This window comes from Carlito syrichta, unplaced genomic scaffold, assembly GCF_000164805.1.
Source record: "Carlito syrichta isolate Samal-C Ts95f unplaced genomic scaffold, Tarsius_syrichta-2.0.1 Scaffold309783, whole genome shotgun sequence".
NCBI lineage: Eukaryota > Metazoa > Chordata > Mammalia > Primates > Tarsiidae > Carlito > Carlito syrichta.
The window spans coordinates 79,438-92,324 of NW_007253879.1; the positions used below are offsets into that span (position 1 = coordinate 79,438).

At 38.9% G+C, this 12,887-nt stretch overlaps 1 protein-coding gene across 1 annotated transcript in view; it reads right to left on the reverse strand.

Annotated features, from left to right (window-relative positions):
- ZUFSP (zinc finger with UFM1 specific peptidase domain) overlaps positions 1–11,150 on the reverse strand; it is a 25,024-nt gene extending 13,874 nt beyond the window's left edge. The window contains exons 1-5 of the mRNA XM_008067826.1: positions 10,404–11,150; positions 8,805–9,377; positions 4,135–4,245; positions 2,218–2,336; positions 111–279 (exon numbers count right to left, since the gene is read on the reverse strand). Of these exons, the coding sequence (XP_008066017.1) occupies positions 111–279; positions 2,218–2,336; positions 4,135–4,245; positions 8,805–9,377; positions 10,404–10,428 (997 nt within the window). The 5' untranslated portion in view covers positions 10,429–11,150. The remainder of the gene's footprint in view (positions 1–110; positions 280–2,217; positions 2,337–4,134; positions 4,246–8,804; positions 9,378–10,403) is intronic.
- Between the last annotated feature and the right edge of the window lie 1,737 nt (positions 11,151–12,887).

Consider the following 12,887-nt stretch of genomic DNA (forward strand, 5'->3'; position numbering starts at 1 on the left):
ACTCCAGTCTGGGCAACAGAGTGAGACTCCAACTCAAAAAAAAAAAAAACAAAAAAAAAACAATATGACTGTGATGTTTAAGTACTCAACAGTGATATTTAAGTACTCACCAGAAGTTCTTGTTTTTCCATCATCAATACCAACAGCTAAGGCTTCCATCATATCAGCTTTTCTTCTATGAAATTCAGATGGATGCATTCTTCCTCTATTGACTTCTATCTCCATATTTCGCAGTTGTTGTTGTTTGTATCCTCCAGAATTATCTAAACCATATTGTCTCTATTGGACACAAAAACAAATGACTTAATTTTTATGTCCTGGAACCTTAATGTGGATGGAAATTTACCACATTTTTATTTATTTGGAAATGTATGTTGAAACATTCCAGTTTATAGACTAAAAAAATCCCTCAATCTCTCTTTCTCTGCCTCTCAATCTCTCTCTATCTTTCTCTCTCCCTCTCTCCCCCTTCTCCTCTCTCTCAAGCACGTGTATACACGTACACACACACACACACAATCCCTAACTTAATAATTAACAATATCTTGTCTATAATCAACCTCTAGCAAAAGACTTGCTTTCCTTATGGTAGGAAAAATAGAGGGTCCTGTCTTTCTCCTGTAAATATTGTGAAAGGCAGAAGAGTTCTGAACATATTGTTAATTTTTTCAAGGAAGCTTGTGAATTCCTGTTATTTGATTCCCAGGCTAGTTCACAAAGGTCTACTTAACCCATAATTCCTTTAGTCAACCATGCTACGCAGTAAATGAACTGTTTTTTGTATACCGGATAGAGAATCTCAAGTAGTGTGTATAATACTGTCTCTATGGAAAGCCTCCCTGAGACCTAAACAATTCATTTGCAAAGTTATGTCACAAACCTCCTAAATACTGGAAACTTTTTGTATTGATAATGTTCAAAATTATGTAAGACCTAAAAAGACTTGGAAAAAGCCAATTTTCTTTCCTCCTCTGACTCCTGGCAGGAAAATATTCTGTAAGCAAATGAATCATCAGTGAGAAAAAGGTCCTAAATTAGACCTCCCAAAGAACATTCCAAGGAACAACAGCCATGTAAGATATCTGAGAAAAAAAGAGGTTAAATAAGTCTCGGAAAATTATGATACATACAATGCACACTTGTATATTAAAGGCTGTGAGAAGTCCTAAAATATATAAACATGTTTAATTGAATAATTTCAAACCTGTTCAATCATAAGACTTTTTAAATTTATACACTATCCTATTAACATATAGAAAAAAACCATGAAAAACTCCATGAGCATCATTAGCACAGACAACACTACAGTCCAAAAATTAGGATTGAGAAAAGAAGAAACTGACGTTTAAAATGTAAATGAATTAAAAATATAACATACTGCCGGTTTAATCTGACACATACCACCATTCAAATATCTTTAAAAGCATTTTCCATTAAAAATGGTTCTTTCTAAGTGCCTGAAATTGCACCTGTAAAAGCATTTAAGATTCAGGAGACAGCTGGCTGTGGTGCACACCTGTGATCCCAGCACTTTGGGAGGTGAGAGGACTGCCTGAGCCCAGGGGTTTGAGACCAGCCTGGGCAACTTGGCAAGACCTCGTCTCTACAATGAATCAAATTTTTAGCGGATGTGGTGCATATGCCTGTAGTTCCAGCAACTTGGGAGGCTGAGGCGGAAGGATGACCTGAGACCATCAGGTCGAGGCTGCAGTGGCCGTGAGCATGCCATTGCATTCCAGACTAGGCAACAGTGAGACTCCGATCCAAAAAAAACAAAACAAAAGATTCAGGAGACAATATTCTAAGTATAAATCTCACTTCCAGGTATCCATACAAACATTTAAATTCTGAAGTATTTGTTCCCTAACTTGTCCCATCAACTTACATAGGTTTGAACCTAAGCTTTACTACTTAATAGCTGCCTGACTCTGAGCAAATTACTTAACATTCTTTCTCTTCATTTCTTCATGTGAAAAAATGACAGGGAGGCTAAAATAACTTCTCCATGGATTAGTTACAAGGATTCTTTCTGTACATTATGTATGAAGCAATCATCCCAGTACCTGACTAGAATGAGTACTTGCAAATGACTATTATGAATTATAAAATACATATATAATTTTTTGAATAATAACAAAACAAAAATAGGCTGAAGTCTTGAAAGCATATTTGAAAGCAGTTAAGAACTCCACCTAATCAAAATATTAATCTTTGTACCTGCAGCTTCTGAAATTCTTCTATTTCTTGTCTGGATTCTTCAGATCTCTTTCTGTCTTCTTCTTGTTGAAGCTGGTGAGCCAATTCTAGATCAGCAGAGCACTGGACTTTATCCATGCCTGTTAGGTATTTTTAATGTTCAGAATAAAATAACTGCTGCACTAAAGTTTACTTATTAGTTAATACCTTTTTTCAAAATAGAGCAAACGCTATTATTTGCCATTTACTCATGATTATGATGTCATGAAACAACCAAGCACAAAAATAAAAACTTAGAACTGCTTCTATAAGGAATAACATCCATTTAAATGACAACTAATATTCACTGAGTATTTAAGCTATGACAAACACTTTTCATTAATTATCTCATTTGATCATCATTACAACCTTATGAAATAGGTATAATTATTTATTGAGGAAATCAGTACTCTAAGAGGTTAAGTAACACCCTTCACTGATGTTCCTTAACACAACAAAGGCAGAATGATTTTTCAAAGAAATACTAGGGAAGAAAAAGAAAATAATAAAGGGCATAAAAATATAAATTTACAAAGTACAGGTGTTAGATAACTTAGTTACAGTTTGGTCCCAAACAGTATAGCTCAACATCTCACCCTGCTTCCTCTCTATCCAGTATCCCCCGGATCCATCAGTCAGTAGCTTCTTGGCCACACCCTGTTCCCTTAACCTGATGGCTTAATTAAGTCACTGAATAGACTGGTACTGGTACTAGGATCAAACCTTTCAGCCACTGCTACACCTTGTTATTTGTACCCTTTTGCATTCTTGGATATGTCCAACTCACTAGTGATTTTTAGTGTACCCTGAGGCTATCTACAGTGATTTACTTAGACCTATCTTCCCGCATTATATACTACAGGCTTACATCATAATATATGTGACCATACAAAGCCTATCATAAACAGAGTAAGATTATCAGACATTCAGCTTCAAAAGGGCTATCCTTTCACAGTATTCTACTGCAGTCTTGTCCAAAGAAAGATAACACACCAGCTATATTAGACAGTAGTAAACTACCAGAGTAGAGAACTTTTCCATCTCTGCTCCAGTAATTTCATCTCTGGGTTAGGCTAAGTGAGCAGGTAATGTTAACCATGAAGACCAGGCTAAGTGAGCTGGTAATGTTAACCATGAAGACCATGGTTAACCAGTGTTAACCATGAAGACTGGTATTGGTACTAGGATCATCAATACTGGACACTAAAGATTCAGTAGCAGGAGTTATCTACATACCTTAAGAAATTAAAATAGAATAGAACACAGTTGGTTTCTCTTGGGATCTACTTTACGTTTTTTTTCAGTAGGTCGGTAAAACTCATGTGGGATCTTTCAGTTTCTAAAGCACCATGATGATTACTTAGTCAATGCCACCATTAGAAAACACAGAGGCAGAGAAAAACTTTTATAGATCCAGTATACTTTTATAAAACCAAAAGTAAAACTAGTAAGTAATTTTAGTAGCTGGGGCAAGCAGCTGGAAATGCACCAAAAGACATTTTGGTTACATAGCTCACACTGTTTTTCAAGATTATATGTGCCATATAGCAGTTTCCTAGTTTGGCAATTTTTGCTGACCAAATAGTAACTTCATTTATTCCTAGCTGCTGAAGAAATGGCTTCTACTAGTAAATAAAATACTTTTACTGCATATTTAGTTAAAATCATGTTTGTATTCTAAATACTGGTGCTCTGGGACAAACCCCCAGGATACACAGTCCTAGTCTGGATGTTGGTCAAACAGTCTATCTTTTACAACTTTTCTGTGAAAAAATTTCTTAAAGGAACAGATTTACTTTTCAATAATATATTTATTTTTAGATCATTAATCTAAAAGTTAGACATGTGTCCTAGGAAGTAGAAATTATGGTATTTTTCTCTTTTAACATATAAACATACCTTGTTGAAAGCTGCTCTCTTCTAAGTGCAAGTCAACATGTTCCTGGAGAATATGGTAGTTTGCACACGTTAGCCCACAAATAGGGCAGTCATAGAGTGGCTGATCACAGTCTGTATTAGAGACACAGTTAAATTGATTTTATTTTTAAAACTCTTAGATTTTCACCCCCTATCAAAGACTAGCATCTTTTAACCTTATAATAAAAACAAAAGCTCTTTGTAGTTGGATTTAAAAGTTATCTTTCTACTTCTAGGGTCAAAATGGAAGACTGAGCATAGCAGAAACCTCTCTTACCACTCCAAAGGAAAAAAAAATGTTAATAATAAACACTCAGAATTGTAGTCAAACAAGAAAAGTAGAAAGGAAAACCAAGGTGGCAAGTAAGGGCAGTGTGGACATTGGTTTTTAGGGCTACATTCTCAGCACGCGCCAAACTGAGTGATAAGCAGCTAACTTAAGCATCCGGTATAGAGCTGGGCCCCGGGATCACACTGCCTACCCGGGAGCAGGAGATTAAAGAGCTGCATCTGCCAGACAGCACTGCAGGGAGATAGATGCAGCTTGGAAGAACAGAGGTGGTACCTCAGCAAGACTGTGGCCTAGACAATGGGCACAGAACAGGGACCCAGAATTGTGCAGAGAAGGTGAAGGCCTGGTCTGAAGGATACCGTGAACAGCCAGGGTGAAGGAACCATGAAACCACTTCCATGTGAGGGGATCATGTGAGAGAAAACTCCCTTAACAGATGAATACTAACATGTGAATTGCAAAACACACTGAAAAGTCCAATGTCACACAAAATAGCCCAGATATCTACAAACCTAAGAAGCCACCTGTGAAGAAATGGACCTAACAGCAATCTTCAAAGGATTGTAAAATAAAAATGTTCAAAATCTTCTCTGAAATAAGGGAGGGAACTGAGTCTTTGAAATCAGAATAAAAAGTTATAAAACAAAAACAAAAAGGTGTTAAAAGAAAATATTAAAAATGAAAAATATAATAATTGAAATTAAAAAATCAATGACAATTATTTTTGAATCTGGGTCTCTCACACACTGTCACCCAGGCTGAAATGCAGTTACACAATCACAGATTATGCAGCCTCAACCTCCTGGACTTAGGTGATCCTTCTGCACACCTGTAGCTGGGACTACAGGTATGCATCACCATGCCTGGCTAATTTTTAAATTTTTTGTAGAGATGAGGTCTCGCTATGTTGCTTAGGCTGATCTCTAACTCCTGGGCTCAAATCATTGTCCTGCCTTGGCCTCCCAAAGTGCTGGGATTACAGGTGTGAGCCATGCGCCTGGCAAAATCTAAGAAAAAAATGAAGTATTAAGAAGTACTCAGGGGATATTTCCAAAAGCAGCACTAAGAGCTAAAGGTATGGCTTCCATAAGCAATGCTGCAGAATATAGGAGAGGTCTTTCAGTCAGTGCACTACCATAAATGCCTCAAAACCAATGCCCAGGAGGTCTTTGCTTACCTCTGACCATCACACTATTGCAATCCAATACGACCATTCCTTCTGGTTCCTTCCTCAACATTAAACCACTGCACCTCACATCCTGGTATATCTTTTCTACCACCAGAAGTCTAAGTCTCACAGGTTAGCCCTCATCATGGAGTCTTCTGTTAATCCATCCTAAGTGGTCATTAGCTGTGTTAATTACATTCTCTAATCTGACCCAAGCTATCTCCCCTCCTATCCTCCCAAACCTACTACCACGCTCCAAAAACCATAGTCTGTCATCAGTCAGCTTCTCTATACACATGATCCGTCTCTAGATAGTCACTTTACTTTCTTGCCTTCACTGAAATCTGGTTGACCCACGAGACCCCCTTTCCTCTACAGCCCCAAACACAGAGGAAATTTTTCTTTCATAATTCAGGACCCTGCAAGTACAAAAGATGTTCCTTTTCCTCCTTTTCATCACTGCCACACCAGTCTTCTTCTTTCCTTGAAAGCCTCATCCTTATACTAGTCTGTGTCACCAGAATGCAGCATCTCATGCCTTTCTTAGTGGCTAATATTTTCTGAAATCCTAGATACTTCCTTTCATTTAATGAAGATTTTAGTATCCTAGTCTTTATACTGTGATCATTCTTTTTTTTTTTGAGTTTGAATCTCACTCTGTTGCCCAGGCTGGAGTGCAGTGGCACACTCACGGCCACCGCAGCCTCGACCTGATGGTCTCAGGTCATCCTTCCGCCTCAGCCTTCCAAGTAGCTGGAACTACAGGCAGCTTATTTTTTGATTTATTGTAGACACAAGGTCTCACCAAGTTGCCCAGCCTGGTCTCGAACCCGTGGGCTCAGGTAATCCTCTCACCTCGGTCTCTCAAAGTGCTGGGATTATAGGTGTGATCCACCATGCCCAACCACTGTGATCATTCTTAGCGACTTCAATATTCATCGGGATGGTCTGTGCCTTCACTTACAACAATCATTTCCTTCACCCTAGTTTACCCACTGAATGACATAATTATACACTTGTTTTATCATCACTAACAGCCAAACCACCTCTGATATCTCCATTTCAAAATATCTTTCCTCTAACTACCAATCCTTCCACCATCTTTTAATTCCTCCACTCTGAAGTCTGTGACTGGTCAGGTGCGTTGCCTCACGTCCATAATGCCAGCACTTTAGGAGGCCAAAGCAGGAGGACTGCTTGAGTGTGGGAATTTGAGATCAGTGTGGGCAACACAGGAAGACCTCATCTCCACAAAAATTTTTTAAAAATTAGCCAGGTGTGGTAGTATGTACCTGTAGTCCCAGCCACTTGGGAGGCTGATGCAGAAGGATCACTTGAGCCCAGAAGGGAGGCTGTAGTAAGTCGTGATCATGCCACTGCACTCCAGTCTGGGTGACAGAGTAAGACCCTGACTCAAAACAAAACAAAACAAAACAAACACCTCTGACCTAATTAAAACCTCTAGACAGAATATATATAGGCCCTATATTTTTGTTATTCATCACCTCCCTTGTGTTTTTATTTACTTTCCAGCCTAGATTCTATAGATCCTCTATCTGATAATCATTCTCTTAAACTACCTGCAAACCCACCTGTTCCATTTGTTGTAACTGAACACTGGCTAAAGATAGCTATCTATCTATTCCACTTCTGTACCCCTACAACAGCAAGGTCTTTTTTTTCACTAAGTAAACACAGTCAAATTCACAAGACTACCATAAGTCACACTGGACACGAGTTTACCGAGAAACAGTATCAGCAGTACACTGTCAGGCATTTCTCATCAATGGGAATCCTTGCAGCAGTCTATAAAATTTTCATTATTAGCAGACAATAAAATCATCTACTTAGAACACTCAAGGGAGTCAATGGATTATTACATTTAGAAAGAACTGAACAAAATTAGATACCTACTTCACTATATATAAAAAATTTGAGGCACCCCTTCAGGTACTTTCCCACTGTGGGAGCTTTTCTTAATAAATCCTGCTTTCAAAAAAAAAAATTGATAATGCTTCTAGGAAACTGTAAAAGGTAATTTCAGAAGAGGAAAAAATCTAACTTACAAAGCAAAGAACCTATAAACTACCCAGGAATAATGCTAACACAAATGTACAATAAAAAACAACTCATAAAATTGCATTGAGGGATACAAAAGATGACCTGAATTAATGTGGAGATGTACTTTGATCCAATTTAAAACAATTCCAACAGAATTTGCATGAAACTTGACAAAATGGTTCTAAAACTCAAACAGAAAATGAAAGGCTGAGAAAGTCTAAGTTGATAGTGAAAATGAAGAATGACAGAAGAATTGTCCTGACATCGATGACATGCTACAAAATAGTTATTAAAATGGTGTCATAAGGAAATAATACCCAAGTAGATAAAGCAGAACCAACAGACCAGAAACTGACCCATACAGATATAAAAAGTTAATGAAAGACAGAAAAAATATTATGAATCAATAATAAACCAGGTTTCCTTATAGGAAAATATTAAAAATTACATCTCTAGTTCATACTGTACACAAAGAACACACAATATACACTCACATACACACAATCTAGATGGAGTAGAACAAAGTGTGAAAAAAGGACAAAACATTAAAATTTCTATAAGAAAATATATGAGAATACCATTTTGGCCTCAGAGTAAAGAGCACTTTATAAAATACAGAAAGCAAAGACAAACAAGATTTAAATCTTGCACAAAATTAAAGGATATGCAATAGTCTGTGGAATGCAGCTGAAGTTAAGGGTTAGTACTGAGTTACCTAGGAACATGTACCAAGATAGACCATACCTTGTGCCACAAAATAAGCCCCAACAAACATAAGAACTGATATCAGACAGAATATCTTCTCTAGTCATAATGGAGTCAAACTAGAACTCAGCACAAAGTCAGAGTCTGGGACAGTCCAGATGCCACAAGCTAGTGAAAACAAAAATAATACCCTCTGGAAACTGAACAAAAAGTTTCCAAAACTACTTTTCAATTTAGCTGAAACATTTTATCTCTGTATCAAAATTTTTCTCGATAATTTTCTATTTCAATAACGGCAAATGAACAATGCTACAGACATAAAATGGAATTAAAAACATAGTTGTAGTAATCTAACAAACCAACTTTTAAGACAACCCATGCTTACTTGAGACTTCCTGATAATTTATAATACAACAGACACTTTACCTTGTAGTGGAATGTCTAAAAGACTGGCATGCTTTATTTTCACATGAGTTTCCATATCTTGACTATGCGCCTCTATTTTTCCACAGAATGGACATTCCGGAGGACTGTACACTGTTTCATAAATTGATCCTTTTATCTCGGTTATGTTAGAGTGTTTTACCCTACTTTTCAGGAATTTTCTAGATTCAGTTAAGTTCTCTGAAGAGAAGGCTTCATGTTTTAAAGCACTATCGTTAGGGAGGCTTTGTGCTGAACTTTTTGGATTAGATGCACAGGCTGAATGGATACTTGAATTAACTTCCATTACACACTGTAGGGTGTTGTCTTTCTTGTGATCTGAAGTTTCATATTGTACTGTACTGACCCTCTCAAAGTTTCTTCCTAATGCATTCTGCTCAAAATGAGCAGTTTCAATATGAAAACACATTTCTTCGTAATTCACACCTGACAACTTGCAAAACGGACATATAACTTCATTTTCCGTGTGAACAATTAGGAGGTGAGCCTTCATGTCTGGTTCTGAGGTTACTGTTTCACCACAAATATCACAGGAAAGCATGGTATGACAGGTAGCTAGAAAAGAACACAACATTATTTTTAAGTTTCAATTAAGACTTGAAGAAACATGCATTTCATAAAATGATTTGAGACAACTATTTGGTATTTAATGCTGGATTATTTTGATGATGAAATTTTCAATGTACTCACTGTTCCTCAAATATATAAACTATAATAGTTTACATTGCTATTTATACATATATTTATGTCTCAACCAAAATTTCAAGTTAATGGTTTCAAAACAAATATTATTATTGGTTTCATTCAATAATAACGAAAACAAATAATTTTAAAAATAAAATATTTCAAACAGTATCTCTGATCCAAGATGAAGAAAACATGGCATTAAAAAAATTGTTCAGTGGCCAGGCACTTGTGGCTCACGCCTATAATCCTAGCACTTTGGGAGGCCGAAGTGGGAGGATGACTTGAGTTCAGGAATTTGACAGCAGCCTGGGCAACATAGCAAAACCTCATCCCTACAAAAAAAAATTTTTAATTAGCCACGTACGGTGGCACACACCTGTAGTCCCAGTTACTCAGGAGAATAAGGCAGAAGGATTGCCTGAGCCCAGGAGGTTCAGTCTGTGGTGAGCCATGACCCTGCCGGTGCACTCCAGCCTGAGCCATAGAGACCCGGACTCAAGGGAAAAAAAAAAAAAAAAAATTCCAGGTAAGAAAAAGTGAATAAACTTATTTATCAACTGATGCATCTAAATAAAGAACATTAAAGTTAGTTATAATGGAGAGGCTAAATAAACACATCCTAATAATAGTTCACATTTAAACAGCGTTACGGATATGAAATTAATTTAAGTACTATTATAATCACTCTACCTGTAAGGAAGCCCTGGCTCAAACACGTCGCCACAACCAAAAAAGGACGGAAGCCAAAAAGCTAGCTCAGTCCTGCTTTAACAGCACCCTAAACGCAAAGAGCAAAAAAAAGCAGAAGCGGAGTAGCAGAAAAGAGCACTCGTTCCAGAGTCCAGAAAACAGGGTAACAAGGCAGGTTTCATCATTTTAGGTGAGACATCTTACCTGTGTGAGGCTTGGTCGGTAACATGAGTCATACCAGATCAGTTGTCGCTTTTGGATTTTAGGGGGTGCCGGCTATGAAGCATCACTGCCACCCGCTTCCCACTGCAGATCATCGTTCAGCCAAGGATAACTCAAAGACAAAGAGGAAAAGGAAACGACGGACACGGTTCCCTTCGTTTAAGTAATGCACCTTTACGAGACCTCTCTACAAGCTTCTGTCTTTTCTCGCCTGAGAAGTGAAAATAAGTCCGACTCTAGAAGGGACGTCCCTCGACTCCCGGGAGGGAATAAGTCACCGCGGAGGTTCCTCTCTCTCGGCGTAGGGGACACGGTCAGGCACAGCACGACAGGGACGCGGACAGAGCAGGCGAGACGCACGCAGGCTGCGGGAACGCCGGGTGGGGCGGGGGTCAAGGCAGGAGGGCCCGCGCGCCCAAGGTCGAGTCCCAGAGTTCTCGCCAGCGGCCTCCGCCGGGACCCGAAGCCTGTTGAGACGCCCACCGGGTCGGAGCTTCCCGCCTAAGGAGGAAGGACCTGGCGTCAGCCCTCACCACCTGGAGGCCCGGCAGCTGCCCGGCTGCGCTGCGCTCTACCTCTGCCTTGGTCCCCCCGCAGGAGTGCGCGCGCGGCGGCCAACCCCTCGCTTGGCCCGCAGGGCTGAGACCAGGCCCTCCCAAGCACCCAGAGAGTCACAGCTAACCGGGACAAGAGCTGGAGACTTCAACAGCCCAAGGCGCAACTCGCATTCAAACAACCACTTCCTCAGGACCCCGGAAGGGGCGGAGTCCCGGCTTGCCCCTTCCTCTCCGCTCGGGTGGCGGTGCATCCTGGGAGGCGCGCTGTTTTCTGGGAGACGTAGTCATTTCTGCATTCCCCGCCCACTGCCATCTTTTTTTCTCCTCCCCTGAGGGATCTGACTCTTGATTTGCTAGCAGAGTAAACCAGGCTCTGGGATCTTCACGAGTTCATATGAGTGAGTTCATGGGACAGATCCAAGGGCAACCAGCAGTGCTGAGGACCTGCTGAGTAGCACACCATTCTGGTATCAATAAAGGGTTAATCGGGCTAGCAGGTATCAAGTTCCCAACATGCACCCAGAGGGAGGATAAGATGGGTTCTTTGCTTAAGGTTACAAGGTCACAGATACCTTATTTTTGTCATTCAGCCTTTAATAGTTAAAAAGTGCCTGTTACAGAGTCCTTCTGCTTGGAACAGGAGCTGCAACAGTAATCAAAATACACAACATACAGGACATTTAGAACTTACATTTTGGTGAGGCAAAGAAAATAAAAAGTCAATGAACAGATCATAAGTGCTATGAAAAAGCAAAACTAGGTTATAGACATACTAATGTTGTTAGAAAAGGTCTCTTTGAGAAGGTGAGTCTGCTGATGAACAAGCCTTACGCCAGCAGGAGGAAATCATTTTAGACAGATAAAATAACAAAAAGGAAGACCTAATTCTATAACAAAAAGAGCATAACGTGATAGTGGGAAGAATGGTGACAAGATGAAGTCAGCGTTGTGGATAGTGGCCTAATCATGTAGGACTTTGTAGAAAATTATTGGGGTATTTAAACAGGAGGGTGATATGAACTGATGATAAACAGTATATTCTAAAAAATCATTTTGGGGGCCTGTGGTTAAACATAGCAGATTGAACGTGTACATTTATATTCCCCTGCCTCTCAAACTCTACCAAAATGACAGTAGAAGAATTTTTTTAAAATAATAAAATTAACAGCCTCTCTCAAGATTAAGCCTGCTCTCTGGAATTAATTCAGTGATATCCAATGACTTCTTGATTCAGGAATATAAACATTCAATGACTGTCTGATTCATAATATAAAAATGAGCCTCTAGTCACAATAACAACAATTCTGAAGGACCATTCCAGATCCTGCACTTCCTGTAAAATTGTCTAAGAACTTTGTTATAAACACATAATTTATCTCTCCACAGAATCCTGCCTCCTCACCCCTTACAGTTATTATTACTGAAGAGCACTCTATAAATGTCAGGCAGGAAATCTTGAATCCCAGTCTGTCTCCCTGTATCAGGCCTCTGACAGCCAAGGACACATACTGCGGTGTAAAATAACTTGTGATATAGAAATGAGGAGAATTTAACAATAATTCACAAATTTAATAATTATAATGACCATGTGTCCCAGTTTGCTCAGGACAGTTATTCCAAAAATGTTATTAATAGTATCCCATTCCACTCTCAAAAATTTGAGATCACACAATATGATCCTCCTAATAATAACTTTGATTCTTGATCTACTTCTTATTAAGATCAAATACTTAGCTACAAATTGCTGCTCCTTTTACTAGCACTATGACAGTAGAAAGTTCTAATTATACATACAATTGTGCCTCAGTTTCTCCAATCTCATGGAGTCACTGTAAAGTAAATCAAATTTTAATTTTGCACCAATCATCAGGATCTTGGACAAAATATGTTCTCACTTTGCAAACTTACC